Genomic DNA, 20,814 nt, shown 5'->3' on the forward strand with positions numbered 1-20,814 from the left:
ATAAACCTTATTAGGTAAATCAGGCTACAGTGTCGCTTCCTCCTCCACGCCATCATTTGCATGCAAACTGTCGGCCGTGCCGACGTGCCAAAAAGAAGAGAAAATACTCAAAAACAAACCTACGGTTTTGTTTTCATGCGAAGCGTCTCCTCAGACGGGCTGAATGTAACGTTACACAGTGATTTATCAGGACGACTAACAAACATTTGAATAAATTTGATTTTTTTTTTTTGTGGTTTTAAGAGAATCGTTCTGTTCCAGTTGATCAACCCACAGGAAGGCAGCTGCCTATTTCACATCTGTCGGTGTTTATCGCATTACTACAATAACTGACATGTCAGATGAAATCGAGTCTGCGGTGTGTGTGTGTGTGTGTGTGTGTGTGTGTGTGGGGGTGTGTTTGTGTGTGTGTTGGGTTTGTTCCAGGTCAGCTAACTGGCTTTATTCTCTCTGATGTTTATTAGGAAACGCACTCCGTACTGTACATGGCTGATCATTTCAGAGGACAGATGGCTGCAGCCTGCAGGCCACAAACACAATAATGCATGCATGTGTGCGTGTGAGTATGGGTGTGTGTGCTGCAGACAAACATGTTACGATGCAGAAGAAGCAGGGTTGTGGGCTGACGGAGCTCTGATGCTGTACACCTGCTCACACACACACGCGCGCACTCTCACACACTTCCTGCAGCCGTAGAAAACAGATAAGCAATGCCTGCATCTGTCTTCAGTCTGCCTGCTGATATTCTGAGGATCAAATCTAGAATACATCTCTAATTGAAAGTTGATCAGCTCTGTGTTAAAAAGCAGCAGGTCTATCGAGTTTGACATCTGCAGCTAAATCCTTTGTCCGTTAGAAACGGAGGTGATGATGAGGAATATCAGGAGTAACATTTGTAGTCTGGTTGGACACCAAGTGCGTGAACTGGAGAATCACACACACGATACCGTTAGAGAAATGAAGTTTTTCTCCTTTAGAAGGTTGTACTGTATATGTCCTCATCTCAGTTTTACTTAGAGAAACTAGATGAATCTTACAGGCACGATGAGGAATCAAACACAGATTTTTATAGAGCCTCCTGTTTATCATATACCACCAATGAATTTACAGAGTAAACCGAATTTGAGATAAAAGTGTGTTCAGCCTTTATCAACCCTTTGTGATCAAAACGGACATCAATAAGTTTAACAATGGCACTTCAGTAAAAATAAGTGGAAGTGGAAGCCTACTTGAATTGATTTTGTTTTTGGATTGGAAAATGTGTTACTCTGGCTTCCTTACCATCAGATTTCACAGCCAGCTGCTGCGTCTGAAGCCTTTCTGAGTTTATGATAAAATCCTGCTGAGTGCATCAGAGTTCGCAGAGTGGATGAATAGAGAGCAAAGGTCACGATTCAGGGTCGGTCATAACCTCCACTGTTTGGATCTGTGCAATTCGTCCGCTTCTTCCTGCTGTTGTCCATTTCTCTCTTCTTTCTGTCTCTGTTCTTTGAGGAGAAGACTCAAAGATGTGTGTCTTTGTGGAAAAAAAACAAACAAAAAAAAAAGTTAAACTATTTTTCACAGCTCCTGCTGATGTTAATCCAGACTGACGTTCACTCGTGTCGCCTGTTTTCTTCTCTTAACTGTAGCAGAAGTTGAGCATCCAGATGGCGCTCTGCTCTCCGACCCGTCGCCCCCCAACCCGCTCGGCCTTCCTGGCCACGCTCTGGAGCCCAGCTTGGCCCACACGCTGCCGCCCGGCCTCCACGTCGATCACGACCTGCTGACCTGTGGCCAGTGCCAACTCACCTTCCCGCTGGGCGACATCCTCCTCTTCATCGAGCACAAGAAGAAGCAGTGCCAAACACCGCTGCTGCCCAACGGTTGCTACGACAAGTTGAATGACCGAGGAGGAGGAGCAGGAGGGGGAGGAGGAGGAATAGGGGGGGGTCTGCAAAGCCTTCATCACTACGCCCAGCGGGGGGAGCTGAGGAAGGTGGTGGAGCCGGTGGAGATCGGCATCCAGGTGACACCAGAGGAGGAGGAGGCGGTGGGAGGGAGAGGACGAGGAGAAGGAGTGGAGAGAGGGGAGAAGACGCCCACCAAAGGAATTTGCCCGAAGCAGGAGAGCACTCCAGCAGGTAGGCAGGACAGAGGCACACTATCACTTTCAGGAAGCTCACATTTTCCCCGACACACATCCAAAAAAAAAAAAAAACACCTTTCTCCAAATACAATCTGAAAAACAAAATTCATTTAAGCAAAATTTGTAGAATTTGTTTGAAATCATTTTAGTTTGCAAGTGTATTTTCTCAACATTGCATAACTTTCCCACTATTCTAAACTGGGACCTTTCCTAACGTTTAGAGTTGGAGACAGAGTCTGATAGGTCTGCTTATGCTCAGTTTTTATTTTTGATTAAATCAAACTCTCTAAATGTACAGTATAATATTGAACAGTACTGATAGTTTTTTCAAAGTTTGTCACCTGAAAACCACTGATTTCTATGTGTATAGTCACGATTTTGATTGATAGAACAAACCTAACGTCCAGAAGTATTACAATACATTAATTTTATACCTTTTTTTGCAAGCAAACCATGCTTTTATATCCAACCCATTTAACTTCTTTTGAAAACAAAATGCTTTCAAAAGCCACCTTATTAGTTAATTTACTTCAATCTCCATATAAATCCAGCTTTTCTGGGAATGCCTTGGAAGTTTATTGGTAAATAATTAGAACTTCTCACAGATCTTTTTGTAGTTCATCAGTAGAAAATGGAAAAAGTAGCGGCAAATCTATAAAAACGTGGTTTTCCACCTAATCAGAGAGGCCAGGCAATGACCGCAATTATCGGGGAAGCAGCCAAAAAGACCCATTGTTTCTCTGGAGGCGCTAAAGCGATCCGCAGCTCAGGAGGGATATTCTGTTAACATGGTAACTGTTAGCCATATTTTACACCAATATTGCTTCAGTGGCAGAGTGGTAAAACTGCTGAATTGTTGATAGAAAACCAAAATAATTTCTGTCAGCGACTTGCTGACAGGTATGGGACACAGCAAACGTGTGGAAGCAGGTGCTCTGCTCAGATGAGAAATAGTTTCTGGCATTCAGTTAGAATAATGTGTGTGGCATGCGCTACAATTTTCAGATTTTTATTTGCAGGTAAATTTTGAAATTGCATCTCACATTATAGTTAGAGAACAAGGGGGCTTGGGGGGCGGGAAGCTCAGCTGCTTTTGTACAGAAGATTATGTGGAGAGCATGCAACTGTTTCGAGTCAGCTCTGATTTTCAACTCTAACTGGATGCAACAGAATTTGTTTGCAGAAACTCCATTATACTAATATACATAGCATTTGGAAAAGAGGTGTATCTGTACTCAGAAGCAGCTGAAAACGTCAGTTTGTGCAAAATGAGATGATAACCAGAAACTGATTGAATTTTGATCCAAATTGCAAACCTAATATTACCACAAGCTAATGATTTCTCGGAGCAAATTAGAATGCAAAATGAGTGGAAGACATGCCGGGACACCTTCACCTTAATCATGAGATCCTTGAGGGTTTAACTGATCTGGAAAACAGCATTTCCAGATTCTGACCTCCAACTCTCAGGTCTGTCTGCTACAAAGAGAGTGTTTGGGTTTGCATATCTTTGAGCACACATGTTTTCAGTTTTTGTGGATCAGTCCCGTCGTGTTGCTGCTGCAGGAAGAAAGAGAGAGAAGTTCATTTCATTAGAGAGGGAGGACAACAGAGAGAGGACAGACGCCTTCCACACTCAGAGCTCTAAACCCCCTCAAGGACTCGGCTCGTTGAAACAAACTGTGCAAAAACATGACAGAGAGGCTCACCCCGACTCGCGTGGAGAAATCCAGCCTAAGCCATCTGCTTAAAAAGGTGAAAAGCTCATTAAAATTCAAATAAGCAAAGCCAGGAAAAGAAAGAAAGAGGAAAGAACACAGTGGAAGGAGAAGGCAGAGAGGGGGATTAAAAAGAGGCAAGTTTCTTCCATTTTTTTTTCAGTTATCTTTCAAACCAGTCAATATAATTACTCCACAGGAGAAAGGCTGAATATTCCCAGAGAACTTCGGAAGTCAGAAATCCACAGGAATTCACCAAAATCCAGATTTAACTAAACATCACCAACAAACCAGCGGTTAAGCAAGGGTCAGGACTCAGAATGCATATAACTTAAAGATAAAAGTTTCCAAATGTGTCTGATTAGCTGGTACGCATACCAGCAACAAAACATTTTCTCTAAGTTGACTTTGTATTTTTGTGTTTTTTTTATGATATAAAGCACTTTGAAATCCCGTGTTGCTGAGAGTTGCTATACAAATAAAATTTGATTGATTAATTATTTAATAGAGACAGCTGCTTCGGATGAAAGCATTTATCTCTAACCTTAATCAGATTTTTAAGTTTGAAAAAACTCCTCCAAAGTCATGCTGTTAGTTGTTGTGTTTGTAGATGATGACTGTTGTTGTTGTATTATGGTTTTTGATTAAATAACTAAAAAGGAAACAGTGTTTGATTCCGAACTGTAGCTAAGTGATCAGTGAATCTCAAACGAAAGTAGATATTCTGTGTAGTTTGAGGCCATAGTGGTCAACATGAAAAACGTTGCTACACTTTTCTGTTTCCTGTTCTGATTTTAGCCCTTGCTTAGTGTGCTTTTGCAGATTCATGTTACAGTTTTCATTTTATTTTATGTTCCTCAGATTCTCTAACACAATGCTAATGCAACAAGATTTAAATTGAAGTCAGAAGCTGACGTAAAGCTTGCTTATACGCGCAGAGTTTCACTGCTTTGGACACGACAGGGAAAAACAAAAAAAACAAAAAGAAGAAAAAAACAGCTCTCTAGCTCGGTGCTAATTGACTTCATGTCATTAGTTTTTCATATTTATGTGCAGAAATATATTTTCCCTTTGCTTCAAATGCTTGCAATATATTCAACTGCAATTCTCCAGTGGAATCAGCCCCACATGCTGGAAACCGTAATTGCACAATATTTCTTTATAACAGAAAGCGTAATAATAATTTTCATATTAAAAGCAAAAACATTAGTGGCTCAATTGGACGTGCACTGCGGCGGCAGCTGTAAACTATATTGCTCCAATAAGATTTTATGTTGCAAAATTACCCTCGGTATTTCACAGTTTCCACATGATGCATACGTCCAAGCTGCACCTTATTAACACAAGCAAAGGACAGAGCGCTTTGTTAATCAACACGGGCTTTAATTTGCAGAAAACGCACGACTCGCAAAGCACGACTCGGGGGGGAAGGGTAGCGACAAGCTGGGAAAGAAGTTTTCTTTCCGACTTAGATGGAGTTTTTCCCTTCACACCTTTTATTACCTGGTGTTGTAGGTGGGGACAGAGATGGAGCAGAGGGAAAACTGATCAGGGCGGTGTAATTGGCACCCTGCAGGTTGATACAGCAGAAGCAATCCTCTGTTTTATTTCAAACTTTTAAATTAGAAAAGGTGCTCCTGCTCTGTAACTGATCCCTTGTCTTTCACTGGTTATGCTAAAGTCAGACATGAGAGAGAAATATGGAGCATGAAGTGTTCCCCCTCCTGAGCAGTAAAAACGTGCTTCTCTATCAGTGTGAGGCTTTCTGGGACCAATTTTAGCATAAGTTATGGTTCACCTTCTAAAAAAAAAAAAAAAGACTACATCTCACAATGATTTATGATCCGTAAGGCAAGTATAGATTTATTAGACATTTGATAGAACAAGATTTTTTAAACAGTTTAAGAAAAATTGCCAAGTTTCAGTAGGTGTAATCTCACTTCTCAGGCAAATTTCCCTCATGTAGTATTTCTTTTTCATTTTTAATTCTAAATTTAAGACATATAATTGTATGTCATTGATAATAAAAAATATATATGTGCATGATTATAAGTTCTCCACAATATGAAGGTCCTTCTAGTTCATTTCTTGTCAAGCATGTTTAAAATGATATTCCTTTTTAAAAACTTTATTAAATAGAAATGGAAAGCTCAGAGCAAGATGTAGCTTCTGTCTTTTTGTGGGAAGATTTATATTTCTTTAACAGCAAAGATGAATCAAATTCAGAGGGAGAAAATCTACTGATGTTAAGCTAAAGTTTACGAAACAAGATGAAACGATGAGATTTGAAAAATAACAAACACGTGTGCAAGATATAGTGAGAAGCAATATATGTAACACATTCTAGTGCTCACAGGATGTTAATTTATATTTTATAAATAAAATTGTATTTTTTTCATTGAATAGATAAAAATAGGTAGAAATCGAATGGTTTGTTGTGATTTAATGCACAGTATGTCAGTTGTAGTGCAGCCATAATGAGTGCTGCATCCACTAACTTTTATCTCAACACTTTGTGAAGAAATTGCTGGTTGATGTGATTGATCATGGAGGTGTGCGGATGTTGAGGAGATCAACAGGATGAGGCGAGGCAAGTTTAATCTTCTAAAGTTAGCTGTAACATTTTAAAAATCAATACGACGACAAACAGGAAACCAAAGAAGAAACCTTACTCTTTACCATTTTCGGGCCTTTAAGTTCTCTACTAGGTACTCCATAGATATTCCTCACATATACCACCAATAGGAGGGTTCTGCAACCCTGAGAGTAAATGCAAATAACTATACTGTAGGCACTAAGAATAATGTAATATGTCACTTTTGTAATATGATTATTTTACCTGTTGCTACCATACAATTTTATATGTAAAATAAATAAAAGGAGATGTAGAAAAAAAAACTGTTGAGAAAACCTCAAAAAATGCAAAATTGCATTGAATAAAATAGAAATGGCCTTCATTGTCTGACGCAGGGGAAATCCATGTATAGCAGCAGCTTAAAAGTTCATGAAGCTGCTAAAACAGGCCAGAGGTAGTCAGAGTCCAGGTTTGAAATATTTGACCGACTAACGGCATACAGCAATTCCTTCTCCGACTCAAGGTTTTGTTGTTCGCGAAGCCTCTGAATTAGTCAAAATAAACGATGAAGCAGACAATGACTGTTTCTTATCGGCGCTGACAACACAGACAACCAAACATCATCGGAGGCAGTTTGAAGAAACGCGTTGGGGCCAACCTGCTGAAGGTTTTCTGGCAACAGTCGGGTCAAACACCTCCATAGTCTCAGGTGAGCGTCGGCCTGGTTAGCAGGCGCCACACAGTGACAGCAGATTAAAATAAAGAAACATGTCGGTTTTCCTTTAAGGCTTGTGCACTGTGTGAGTGCTTCTCACCGGGGAGTGTTTAACAGCACCTGACACGATGCTGTGCAGCCCTTAAAGCCTCGTCAGCCAGGCTTTAATTCAGACGTTTAACCAAGTCCACTTACGCCACACACACACACACACACACACGCAGCAGAGGGGGGAAGTTCTGACAAACTCCGAGACGATGACACCTTTCTTCAATCTGACGGGTTGTACGTGTGCAGCGTTCGCAGCCTTTCTCGCTTCTGTTTGTTGCACTTCAATTATTCTTACACCACCAGCTGTAATTCCAATATTAAAACGCGGCGATGACGAAAGCGCTTCAAACGTTCACACACGTTGTTCATAAATAATGACAGAGCTCGGTGGCGGGTCGTGAAAATATTTACCATATGCTTATTTATCTTCCAAATTAAACTGCATAAAGAGCTTCAACCTAGAGTGTGTGTGTGTTTGATATAGCAGTCTGTACTTTAGAGGCATTATGGAGCCCCCCTGCTCTTTTTTTTTTTTTTTTTTTTAGTGTGTGTGTGCGCGTTGTTTCAATAAAGCTGGGAGGCCTCTCGGATGGAGCGATGGCCTGTTTGAAGTGGTAATTACTCTGGTTTGTATCGCTTTCTCTCTCTCTCTGCAAGTATTGGTTTGCCTCTCTCACCCCAGCCTGGGTGTTTGTATCTTTAGATAGTTCAGCCGTGATGCATTTTATAGGGTCTGAACGGTGCATGCACATATAAGGTCGAGGTTTAACCACACAGTTTGTTTAAAAAAGGACTTGCTGTTTGCTCAGATAAGAACTTACAGAAATGTCATCTGGTTCTGGAAAACTGGGTTCCTTATTTATTTATTTATTTTATTCTGAAATTGTTTAAGTGGGAATATAGAGCAGCGATCCTCGAAGTCTGCTACCTGGAGGATTACCGATCAAACACAGATGCCGTTTCATACGTCACCCCTGCCGCCATATTGATAGGGTTGTGAGAACTGTTGTATGATTCTGCAGGAAAGTGAATTTTCCAGTTTTGAGTGCAGGATTTGCTCAGATTTTAAGTTTAAGCAGCACTATACATTTTTCTCTCCATTGCTAAGTCATATTTGTATTTAATTAGTGAATAAAAATGCCGTAACACAATTAATGTGTTTGATGTTAGCTATTTTTTCAAATATATCAAGAGTTTGTAAAAAGAGTTAAGATCACCTTATGTAAAACACCGTGCAATATAAATCCATTTTATATTTCACATAAGTGTTTTAATTAACAAAACAATTCTGTTATGTACACTAGCTTTACTTTATGCCCTCCCATAAAACGAGTGTTTTGGAAGTATTTTTGAGGTTTATTGTTCACCACTCAACCGCAGCCAATTTAAATTACAGCAGGATAATAAATATGTACGTTTTAAAATTAAGGGGTTCATAAAATGTAAAACAAACATGAACTGGTTGGAATTGCATGTCTTTAAATTCAGACAACTTCCCCACCAATTTAGCATCTGACTGAGATGTTCAATGTTGCTTCTAGCTCTTTGTAGAGTCTTAAAGTGGTGAAACAGCCCTTTATCAACAAAAAAGGTTTATTGAGTCAGAAACCACTGTACAAAAATATGTACGACCATATTTTTGTACGGTGTTGCACTATCTACAACACATGGGAACACCTTTTATCTGGATGTGCAAAAACCAGTAGAAAACCCTGAGGCCAAATCACTTTTTTCCTTCTATTTGAGCCCCGCTGTTACTGATCACCGATGGCTAATATTTATAAAATGTCACATTCCCTTTAATCAGGACCCAACGGCGTCACTAATGAGCAAATATAAAATTGTTTTCTCTGAGTTTTCAATATATATGACCCTCATAAGCATTCAAGCCCAAAGCCAAGCGTTTTAGACGGACAAACACAAGGAGGAGCAAGTGAAGCAAGGGGACAAATTAGTAGCAGGAGGAGATGTTGAGTCAGTCTGGTGCTAAAATCTGACGTGTCCCTAGTCTAAAACTGTTTGATCCTAACATAGCCCAAAACTGACTGGATGTAAACCTCGAAAACAAAAGGAGGAACATTTCCACTAAAAGTAAAAAAAAAATAAAATAAATAACTTCTAGCTAGTTGAAAATCCAGTGTCACTAAACGTATAGTTTGTTAAACAAATACTCCGACTTAAACAGTAACACTGCTTTTATGCATTAGCCTGTTGATGCTGTTGACGGCTGACGCTCCTGATTTGGTCTATAAATCCTGACATCCTGTGATCTTTTTAAATACTAACACATCCCTGTGTGTCGTTCATTCTTCACAACGAAGAGAAGAAATATGCTGGAGTTCAATTGTTTGCACGTTCCAGGCACTCAATAAATAATTTTTGCCTCATCAGGTTGGTTCCTACTTACAAAGGATATTTTTAGTTGTTCATTAGAATGATCGTGTTTAACCGCTGGCTCTTTCCGAGTATTCCTCATCGAGCCTTAGAAATGCATCACAGGATGAGATGTTGCGTGTCCGTGTGAGCATACTTTTCCCCCTCTTGTCTTCCCTCCACCCTCCTCTTCCATCTTTCTTCTGTAAAATCCAACATCCTGGACACAAACCAGGCACCCAGAGCGAAATGAGACACATGACGGCAGAGAAAGACGGTGACTGATTGAGACAGAGAGGAAACACAGAGGCTGGAGGTGGGTAGGGGGCTGGGGGGGGGGAAACTTCGCCATCAATACAACATCTCATGTGCTTCTTTGCATTTTCTAAATCCCTTTTTGCCATTTTTGCCCTGTCTTCTCCCTCTCTGTCTCTGCAGCGGTAATCACTTTGCATGCACTCATTTAAATATTAAAATTTTCTTTAATCATCAAAGCCAGCGAGCATCATGCATATTCATATCATCTCACCCCCAAATGCCTCCATCCCCTGCATCTCAGGTTCATTACTCTGCCACACAGCCATTAGCCACTTTCCTAATCACACAGTTTACACGCACAGACTGGCCACGTATGCACGGACACGCACACGCACGCACACACAGCTAGCCAGCAGCAATAGCCGGTGCTAATCCACTAACTAGACTAAAACACACAGGCATCCCTCCAGTCCGAAGTGAGTGAGCAGACTTGTCATCCATCTCGATGGCTGGAGCTGCGAGTATTTGTCAAGAGGCTCGACGAAGCCCTCATTTGCATAATGACTTTGTAGTTCTGCATTAATATAATTTGCATATGAAGCCGTGTTAATTACTCCTGATCAGCCTTTTTTGCATTCATGCATGGTAATTTTCGGCGACTTGCAAAATTGATGTCCTGGCGTCAGTGATGAGATTGGTGGAGGAGGCAGTGGTGTGTGTGTGTGTGTGTGTGTGTGTGCGCGTGAGGGAGGATGAAGGTGAGGCCTGGAGGAGGAAGAAGAGGAGGTGAAAGGAATGTTGGACCTTTATCAAAGATGACAGATCAACTCTCTTTTTGCCCGTAACTTTACTGAAATCTGCTTTATTTGTCGAGAAACTGAAGGCTTTTCAGTAAATTCCCGTCCTAAATTTATCTCACACACACACACACACACTGAGTCGAGCACTGTCTGGCAGCCATTTGTAAATCTATTGTTTACTCACAGTTCTTCATTTCAAAACAGCGAGGACTTCTCAGACATTGCGGGGCTTGATGAAGATGAAAACATTCACAGAATTTTGGAGATTACAATTTAATTCCAGTGATGGAGACGCCTGCGATTTCATACACGTGGTACTTCTAAATATCATGAAAAAATGTGAATAGGCACTGATTTTAAAAGATGTGCCTTTATTTTAAATCTTCTTCTGCGAGAAGAAGCTTACTTTAATTTCTTGGGGGCGGGGTAGTTTGATCCACAGCGCATTTGTGTGCCATTTTGCGTTAGTGGAGTTCAATTTCTATCAAAAGGGAATGAAGAGAAAGAAGGCAGGCTACGTTATTTTGTGGTTTGATTTATTAAAACGCAGTCAGAGGTTGTTGGGATCATGGAGAGTCTCCGGCTGCGGCCAATAAAACCATCAACAGGATGGGAATAAATCACAGGGAAGCTTTGGATAATACTGAAGAATCCTGGTTTCATTCTTCAACACTTGGAGTTCATGTTTGTGTGTTTTTGCACCGAAACAGATGGTTTGCTATAGTGATTGTAGGTGGCACTGTGTTAACTTATTTGGCAAATAGTTAGTGTGAAGAACTTATTTTCTACGAGAGCTATATTCAAAGACGACCTGAATCACACGCTTCCTTTCAGGTGATCAAGAAATATAGAGCAATAAACTTGGACCTTTTTGTGTGGTATTTTTGTCCCTATTTGACAAGAGGAATAAATCTTGTCAAAATCCTGACAAATGGTTGCCTTTATTTTTTTTCCATGTGAAACTTAACGTGTGAAAACTTGGGCAAAAAATTAGCAGAAATGTGTGAATGAAACTAACATTAACGGGAGCTGTCGCCTCATTCATAAAATAACAGAATGAAACATAATTTTTACTTTGTGTTAGAGGAGTAACACAGTATAGCTTTGATGGGTTGACACAGACAGGGTTCTCCACAATAGTGGTTCCCAGACTTGAACTAGGCCCTGTGTTAGATCCAGCAGGCATTTGAAGAAAAAACTGGTTTGCCACAATCTGATAGTCAACCTGCAGCTATGTTATTGGCTGTATTATGAACCTATTAATAATTTAGCTTGAAATCATGCAATCATTCCAACAGATGCCCTAATATCAGGAATTTTTTTTTTATATGTCATTGTTGCTTTTAACAACATGAAGTGTTTATGAATGCTTCACAATGCAGCCCAGTTCTTCACTGATCTAATTGGGACCAGAAGTTCTGGAAAAGGAGATAAACACATCATTCAGAGCAAGATTTATTCACCAACAGTGTTTAAGAACTCAGTTGGAAATGGTGTTTATAGATTCAGCTGAACCACAGCTTTGTGCATTGCATTGATCTACGAGTGGCAGCATGAGAGAGTCAGCTTTTCTTTCTTTTTTTTTTTTTTTTTTGATACCAGTCAGATTTGTTTTGTTAAAATTTAAGCAGTGTTCTTTTTTTGGTTTTTGTCAGATCAAAAAACGTGATTTGGTGGTGGTTTCCATGAGCTCACCTAATAAAGCTAATAAAGAACCAGCTTATCTGATCCAGGGCCAGACGCACAAAGAAGCACTAGCAACAGTTTAGCAATGCAACTAGCTTTCTGGGAGAAACGAAAAACATTTTCAACAAATCTAATAAAATTACATGAATTTGGCCTTGTAAAGCTTAGGGAAGAGACTGAGATTCATTATCTTAAAAAAAATTACATTTTTGATTTATATCTCTTTTGGCGTTGGATGTATTGCAGTTAGGTTTAGACACCAACAATTACTTGTTTACGGTTAGAAAAACAATATGCATCATTCCTTCAGAGAGTCTCTTCACATGCTATAAACTTACTTTCTTTCCTGTACTTCAAGACTTTTACCAGCTCCAATTAAAACACAAAAAACATGCAAAGCTGTACTGGTTTTGAGTCCATTTCTTTCATGCTGTGAGGAAACGGCACTAATGTTTCCTGCAGCCTCAGGAAACATTTCTCACTGCAGATGCAGAAAACTTAATGCAAACAAGAACTGTCAATTTATGTAAAATCCAAAGTCAGTTGTTTTGCCTATTTCATATTTCCATCTGCTTTGTCAAGTTTCTACACACGATTATGTTTTAGGTTACCATTTTCAGCTTACAGTATTTGCCATTGAAGTCCCTAAGCTACATGCTATAGCTCAGAATCATAAATTACTTTGTCAGGTTTGGCAAACACATGATCTTGACTGAAGACAGACTCTACTTTGAATTATTTGTCTTCTCAGAAACTAAAGACTGACTTGCATAAATCACACCTCAAATTCATACTTTGTGTAGTGCTGAGTGAGACGAGCTGAACATGCATAGAAAACTTACTGTGTGTTTAATCCATGCAACTGAGCTGATCCATGCTGCGTCGACGCTTTTTAAATAGCATTTTGCAAACTGGTGAAATGTCATCTACATTTTTGCAGAAAGTAATTTATTAAAAATACTTCATCATGTAAAGATATCAAGCTTTTCCTTCAATGTTCAATGATCTCTCATTAAGGAAAGATGGCTTCTAGAGTTGAAATGAAACCATAGAGTATCATTGTTGTGTTTCTGTCATGTTTTTACCTTTTGTTTTATGTGAAGCTTTTGTCAAGCATGACTGTGAATAGAGAGACAAAAGCGAATTGGGAAGCTATGTGGAGCTTCCCTTCCGTCTAACTTCACTTTTACTGCTGCTGATATTTAAGGAGGCAGGTTCTGAAAAAAAAAAAAAAAAAGCTGCAACGGCATTCTCTCTGAATGCTATGCTGCTGCGTGCGTGTGTGTGTGTGTGTGTGTGTGTGTGTGTGTGTGTTCACAAAAAAAAATCATCCTTAGTCTGTGCTTAATGTTAACACTAGTATGATCGCATATTTATGCTGCAATTTTTCTTCGTGACACCATTTATGTTGAATTGTTTAACGAGTGTAGAAATTTAGGTCATAGATATGGCAGCTGGATAAAACTATAGAAATGTCTTTCCAGCATCAGATTTTAAAAAAGATGGACTCGTCTTACCTCCATATGATCCAGTCTTGAAGGGCTCTGAAAGTTTTCCAACAATTGTCGGCTAAGTGACAGAATGAAGGTGGGTGTTTCATCCTGGCATTCTTGGCGACTTCTCATTAATTTATAGAACATTGAATTCGGGGCATTTGCAGTTTAATGAAGTCGTGTTTTCATGATTATAGCAGCAATGTGTATGTCGAAACTGATCTAAAAAAAGAACATTTATTTAGTTGTGCAAATAATTATGAGTTGGTTCAACAGTAAGGGGGAATGTGGTAATAATTTCATGCCAAATGTGCACCAGAAGAGTCTGAACTTAAACTTTAAAGCTGTTTCTGAACCTGTGAGCTGGTCCTCATTAAATGTGAGTGAAATAGAGCGATGGTTCCCAGCCTGATGGTCAGGACCCCCACCGTGCGCAGCAAGATCCATTTTGGGCAGCTGGCAAATGAATAACAGAAGAGGAAAACATATTTGTGCTCCACAAACTTGTTTAGTCACGTTTTTACTCCCACCCCCCTCAGTAATTCATTGGGTGGTGTCTCAAACAGAAAGAACAAACTTTAATACAATGAAAACAGGGTTTTGATGTTACAAAGTTACACAAAGGAATGATGTGTTCCTGAATTGAGTAGCCATTATTCCCTTAAGGCTTAGTACAACTGATGGGAAATTATGTATTTAGAAATTTCACTTTTTTTTATTGTTTTAACTAAATGTTTTTAAGCAATTAATTTGGGAGCATAATTGAAACATTAAAGCTTTTATGTTCCCCAATAAAATGTCTAAAGCTGCATTTAAAGTGGTATAATTGGTGCATCAGATTTGAGGGACAAACTTCAGAAAGTTACAGGAAAAGTAGAATGAAAGGCATTTCATTAAAGAGTGTGAACAGGAACTGTGTGACAAAAGCCTATTCATAATGGTGTCTTTGTGCACCATGTCCATGCTTTTTCTCTGAGGTGTGCTCCAAGTTCTAAAAAACACAAAAAAAATGCTGATGAAGGAGGGAATCTAAAAATTTAAAATGCAAGAGCTAAATTCCAAAGAGTACAAGAAAGACAGCAGATGAACGTGGCAGAGATGCATGAAACACGACTAATCATGGCTGCAGAAACAGAATACGTAAATCAGGGTCTATATAAAGAAAGGAAATAAATGGATGGATCCAAAGCAGGTGTAATGATTAGGAATGATGATCAGGTGTGATAGGAAAGCAGGAAGCAATCACAGCAACGATAGATCGACGACTAATGAAATTTGAAATGGGGAACTTGGACCTAAAACAAAAAAACAAAATACCGAGAGCAAAAGTAAAAGCACAAATCCAATGATGTGGTAAAGATTCTACTATTGGAAATAGAAAGTTTGTCAGTTTTCTCTCCCCCTTGTAGATGTATCGCAGCAGCTCTGATGAACTCCTGAATCTCTGAGCCGGTCTGTGGCAGATTTCGCCCTGCTGAGTCTCAGATAGACGCCGGGCTTTGTCTCGTCTCCTCCTGCTGCAACAGCCGGCTCTTTCTCTGCAGCTTTGAGGATCTGAATCCTTGTGTCGTCTATCAACCTGACACTAGTGGCTTTCTGCAGCAGCTTTGAGTGCATGTTTTGGTTTTATAAAGTCAGAAAAACTGGGAGGAATTTAGAGGCAAGGGAACAGACACAATACCTCAGAGAAACGTTGCAGATACAGGCCTTTCTTCAAGGTTTTCTTGAACCAAACGGAGGGGGATGGAAATCTCAGTGAAAACAATTTGATGGCTTTGTTGCAGCAGTTCAGTCCGGGCTGCACGGACAGTTTTTCTCTGAGTGTTTGCAACTCATGACTGCCCCTCTCCTCTACAATAGTCTGTTGGCGTTTAGCACCGGCCAAATCACCACTTAACAAAAGCTAATTTCTCACTTGGTTAAACTGGGAGGGATTAGGGGCTCTGTGTTGGCCCAATCCATGTTTGGTGAAGAGTGAGGGATGGAAGGATGTTAGGAAAGGATTTAAACCTCAATTACAAGGGACTGAGGGTTTTGTGTGTCCGTGGTGAAGGTGGGACGCAGAGGTTTAGTGACTTCTCTGGATGTGTTTGCCGCCTCGTCGTACGTGTGCATGTCTGTTTGTGTGTGTGGAGGAGTGTGTGCATATATGTTCCTGCAGCTAAGGGTGACATAGCCTGACAAATACATGTTGATCCCCTTGTTTGGAAGGGTTTAAATCTCTCCAGTTACTGTTCGGCTATACAACACAGGACCACAGCTTATGACAAAACAGTAATTTAAACCAATCCTGTTAGGTTTTTCTGTCAGGAAGTGGTTTGCTGTTAGTATTCATAATTTTCTCAGCTGGACTTAAACACTTTCTACTAAATCTCTAATTCAATATCTGTTTTCCAGAAAAGCAGCCTAACTTGTAAGGCATCCTCCCTAGTGGACGGGCATTTCAAAACTATTCACGACCTATTAGATTGAACTGGGATGAGGACAAATTTAGAAAAACTCCCATAGAGATTCTTCAACAAGCGAGCTGGCACAATTCTGTCAAACTATGTCTGGATGCAGAAACCTATGCCAGCATTAGTTCAATTGTTCATGATTGAACTAATGGATAGGTGTGGCTTTGCTACACCCTCTCACTTTTGTAGCAAAGCCACACTTTGCTACAGCGCAAAAGTTTGCTTTAAACGTTACCTTCAGTGCAAAAATGTTTCCAGTTTTCTGTTTCGTACCTAAATGACCTCAACAAATATAAAACCACAGGAGTCATGGAGTCTATGAATCTCTTCCTGGTCTCTGCTAAAGCAACAACCAAACAGGCCCCCGCTGACATTGCCATTTCACAACTAGTACCAAAATCAGGGATGTAATAAAGGCTGGAAAAGCTGCACTGCCTTCATTGGATTACCATAAATGCAAGAAAACATAGCCATTAAAAACGGTGTTCTGTTTGAAACCACTTAAGCGCAGACATGCTATATTCGGGTCTGGATCTGAAATGTGGTCTGTGATTTAAGAATCTCTGAGTCAGGTATTTTTAAACAAATAAAAATGCCTGGCTTTTTTTTATCTATGAGTTTTTATCCAAACTCTGGAGTTTGGATTTTTATTTGGAGGCTGACTAACTCATTTGGTTTGTTTACTGTATTTGGTGGTGGTTATTGAACCTTTTATATGTACCACCCCAGAAAATTCAATGTTTTCCAAGTACCCCCATCTAGAAAACCATTAGTATCGGTTGCTTTATGTCATAAAAACTCACACCAAAAGAAGAGAAAAACATTATTTTTTGAACGTTGCAGTTTGATTATGTTTCTCATTCTGACATGCATGTTGAAATTTGCCAGCCCGGAGTTTGAAAATAAGTAAATAAATAAAATTACAGAAAAGATCTCTAGAATACCTTGCACAAATATTTCCCATAGATGCAGAGAGAACAGATTTTTGACATGGCTGATCATTTTTATTTAACTAAAACTTTCACTGACAGTACTTTGCAACCTCCTAAAGTGAACATGACACCAAAGGCCATTGTTGCTTCTATTGCTAACAGCAGCTAGCCTGTTTCAGCATATCCCAATAAGCAAATCCCAGCAGGAGCTGGAATATGTTTGACTCATTCCAAGATCCAATTTCTAAACTCCAAAACATAATTCCACAGCCTGTGTGCACCCACACTTTTCCCGTTTTTTTACTGTCTACTTCTGTTTGGGAGTTCTGGAAATGTTATCTGACAATGCAAAGATTATTGCGCTTGAACAACTTATCTGTTAGATTGTTGATACTTATTGCCTCTACACCATACATTTTATTGTTTTTGTAAATCACATTTATCCTAAGGATAATTAATACCAAAATTTTCCTTGAGAACCACAAGGTTCCCATGTACCTACAGTGGTACTTTTACCATAGTTCCAGAACTATAGTTTCATCAGTCTTTACAAATTTCACACTTTTGCTGCCATTGGTAAAATAGAAAGACATATATTTTTTGGACGCCGCCTTTCTATTAAATGCTAAGTGATTTTTTGATTGTTCAGTCTTATTTTTGGTATATTCTTTCCACCTCAATCAGCTTCTAAAGAAACTATGAAACCTTCAAATTAAAGCCATTTACTCTCAGTTCCCCCAAAGCTGTTTGCCGCACTTTTTCCTCATCTTTTCTTCCTACGAGCTTCAGTTTTATACCAGGGGGATTGTTGTTGATCCTGGTGAACCAAAGTAGGAGTTTTTGCAGCTTCTCCTTGTGATTTTCTGGGGAAGAAGAGTGGGATAAAGAGGGAGATAGATCCCCCCTGAACACAAAACTCTTTGGTTTATATCAAAGCTTCGCCTCACCCCTGCTGACATCCCTGAATTATTCACTTAGAGGAAAAGATAAACAAAGCTCGCCAGCTACAGTTGTTCTATTGATTTCTCTGGGCAACATCACAGATAACAAAAAGAAGGCTGGAGGAAAGGAGTTGGGATGCTGCCGTGTCTGGTTTTCTCTTCTTTTTTTTTTAAATCTTTAAATAAATCGATAACATGTGTAGTTTTTCTCCTGAGAAAGCAGCCCGTGTCCTGTTTCCCAGCACAAGTAATGAATTTATATGATAGTTTTTATTTGATGTTGTTTAGCCTGTGAGAGCTGTTTGTGTACGAGGGCCCTCCCATGTGGGAACGGTTTGTTTTCTACCTGTTGAAGGGGCTAAAATTGCCCCCGTTGCAGGATAATTTACAATGCAGAGCGAGGCTGGGGGCTGGCCAAGTAAACAATACTGGCTCAGGGCCAAAAACTGGCAGCAGCCGCCTGATTAAAGACAGGCAGACCACTCCCCATTCTTTCTTCTGCTTCTTGCCTTTATTCACCCAGAAATCTGGGCAGAGTTTGCGAATAAAAACGCTGCTTTGGAAACGCACTCCAGCACACAGTCATTGATAATTTCAGACATGGTTTACAGCTTTGACCATGAGGTTTTTATGTGATGTGTAAAGCTGCTGTCTGCACATGTTTTGCCCCTGCTGGACCCCCTGAGTGCCCCGTGGTGCCATTTCTAGACCTACAAACAAAAGGCAGACCTGCATGGAGAAAATTGCAGGTAGAATTTTCTCAATCGTTGTAGCTGCCAGATCACCACAGGGTTCTGCTCTGTTTCTTCTCTCCGCCCTACACCTAATTGTTCTCTCAATTCATTGGTACTTTGCAGTAGATTACAACCACCCATTCAGCCATTTACAGCAACCGCAGGGTCCAAGCCATTGTCATGCAGCTGTGACTGGTCAGTGGCTAAAGTGTGACCAACTGCTGGCAGGGCTTAGCCTCTCATGGTTTGTTTGAGCGCCGCCGTGCCATCTGCCTGGCCACGGTGAAGGGAAATCAGATCAGTGCATCCATCGTGACAGCTGGATGAAGCAGGCACATGCAGAGGAAGCGGCTCTTGCAGTAAATGTTATGACCTAAATGGTCAGTTCTTGGATAAAAGCAGTGTCTGGCTGACCCATGCTCTCTGTCACATTCTGGGGGGTTTTGCAAGAGATGAAGCTCTATCATGTGTGCAGAAGCAGCTATCTGGCATAATCTGCAGAAAATCATAAAATTGTTGAAGGTTCCTTTGAATAAAGTAGACTCCCTTAGGTCCTTAAAAATTAGATTTTATAATGAAAAATTATTTTTCTGTCTTTGTTATTTTGGTTGCCGCTTTATGATAAACGTGTGATGCCGATGCATCCTTAGCGTTTCTGCTTTAAAACGCGAAGACTACGGTTTTGTTTTGCTCATGTTTGTATTAGTACAAACTAAAAGGCAAAAAAAAAAGGGCTGCAGAACAGTTTTTAGAATAACCAGTACACATCACTTACCTGTTGCAATAAAAGACCAAACTCTGCAAGGTGCAAATATGAGTTTGTTATATTTTCTTGCCTGCTAAGCTAGAGGCATAGAAATGGAGTTGCGGATGAAGGCAGTGAGGCTTAAATTTGAGCTGTTTTCCAAACTGATGTGCTGACAGTTTTCACCTGCAGCTGTGTTCAGTCTCTCCCATAGTCTGTCTAATTCAGCTAGCTTGCATGAAAACAAATCTTGATGCCATAATTTGCTCAATATAGCCAGCCTCCTTAACCCTGTATTACCCCTACTTAAGTCAGCACATTACTTTCACTATGTTGACATGGTGATGGGGTTAGAATGTCTTGATTACCTTAGAACCAAAGCTGTTGTTCACATGAGTCATTTTACCGATGGTAAATTGACTCATGGCACAATTCAGTACGTATGTAGACAATTTCAAGATTGTTGGACCTGGTTGTACCTCTCAGACTGGAAGTAGTTGGGTGTTTTCCTGGAGCCAGGTGTAAGAGGAGACTCATTGGTGAATCTTACCTACCAGGATCTGGTCAGGTGTAGGCCAGATAAGTTTTATGGAGCCACCCTCTGAACACTCCACCGATGCGGGAAGAGATTCAAGGATCCAGTACGTTGTTGCTTTGGAAACAATCACAGATGAAGACATTGGCGGTAAAAGTTCAGTTTGCTTAAACTGACATTCAGTCAAAAAAAACATTATCTGACTGATGGGAAGTCAAGATCATCAGGGCTTATGGGAAAAGCCCTCTCAAACTTCAACTTCAGGAGGTAATTCAGCCATTTGATTCAGGTGGACCAATGATGCTTTTAAAAGTTGCAGGACCCTGGTCCTTGAGGACTGCAGTTTGAGAAATCCACTGTTGAACTGGGAAGCAGATTTCCCCAAAGCCCCTTTCTCATGGACCAAATCTTGTATTTATGTTGTTTCCATACATCCTCTTACTACGACCATTGTTGTACACATGCCTCACAGTGTTGTAGTTTGCTCAGCCCTCTTTGACTCCTTGGGTAAGAAAAGTGGAAGGTCTTATTGAGGGACACCCATCTAGGTGAAGGACGTACTTAGCATACTTAGCAAGAATTGCTGACGTTTTTACAGCTGTGATTTTTGTATTTTTTTTTTTTTTTTGCCCAAGCAGCCAGGTTTTATTTTTTTATATTTATTTTTATATTTA

General features: G+C 40.0%; 1 protein-coding gene across 1 annotated transcript in view; it reads left to right on the plus strand.

Moving 5' to 3' along the window:
- The window catches only part of bcl11ba (BCL11 transcription factor B a), a 46,847-nt gene that overhangs the window by 8,692 nt on the left and 17,341 nt on the right, over nt 1-20,814 (plus strand). Inside the window, exon 2 of the mRNA XM_015044464.1 lies at nt 1,632-2,123. Within this exon, the coding sequence (XP_014899950.1) occupies nt 1,632-2,123 (492 nt within the window). The remainder of the gene's footprint in view (nt 1-1,631; nt 2,124-20,814) is intronic.

Source organism: Poecilia latipinna, unplaced genomic scaffold, assembly GCF_001443285.1.
Source record: "Poecilia latipinna isolate Pla-1442-1.1 unplaced genomic scaffold, P_latipinna-1.0 Scaffold676, whole genome shotgun sequence".
NCBI lineage: Eukaryota > Metazoa > Chordata > Actinopteri > Cyprinodontiformes > Poeciliidae > Poecilia > Poecilia latipinna.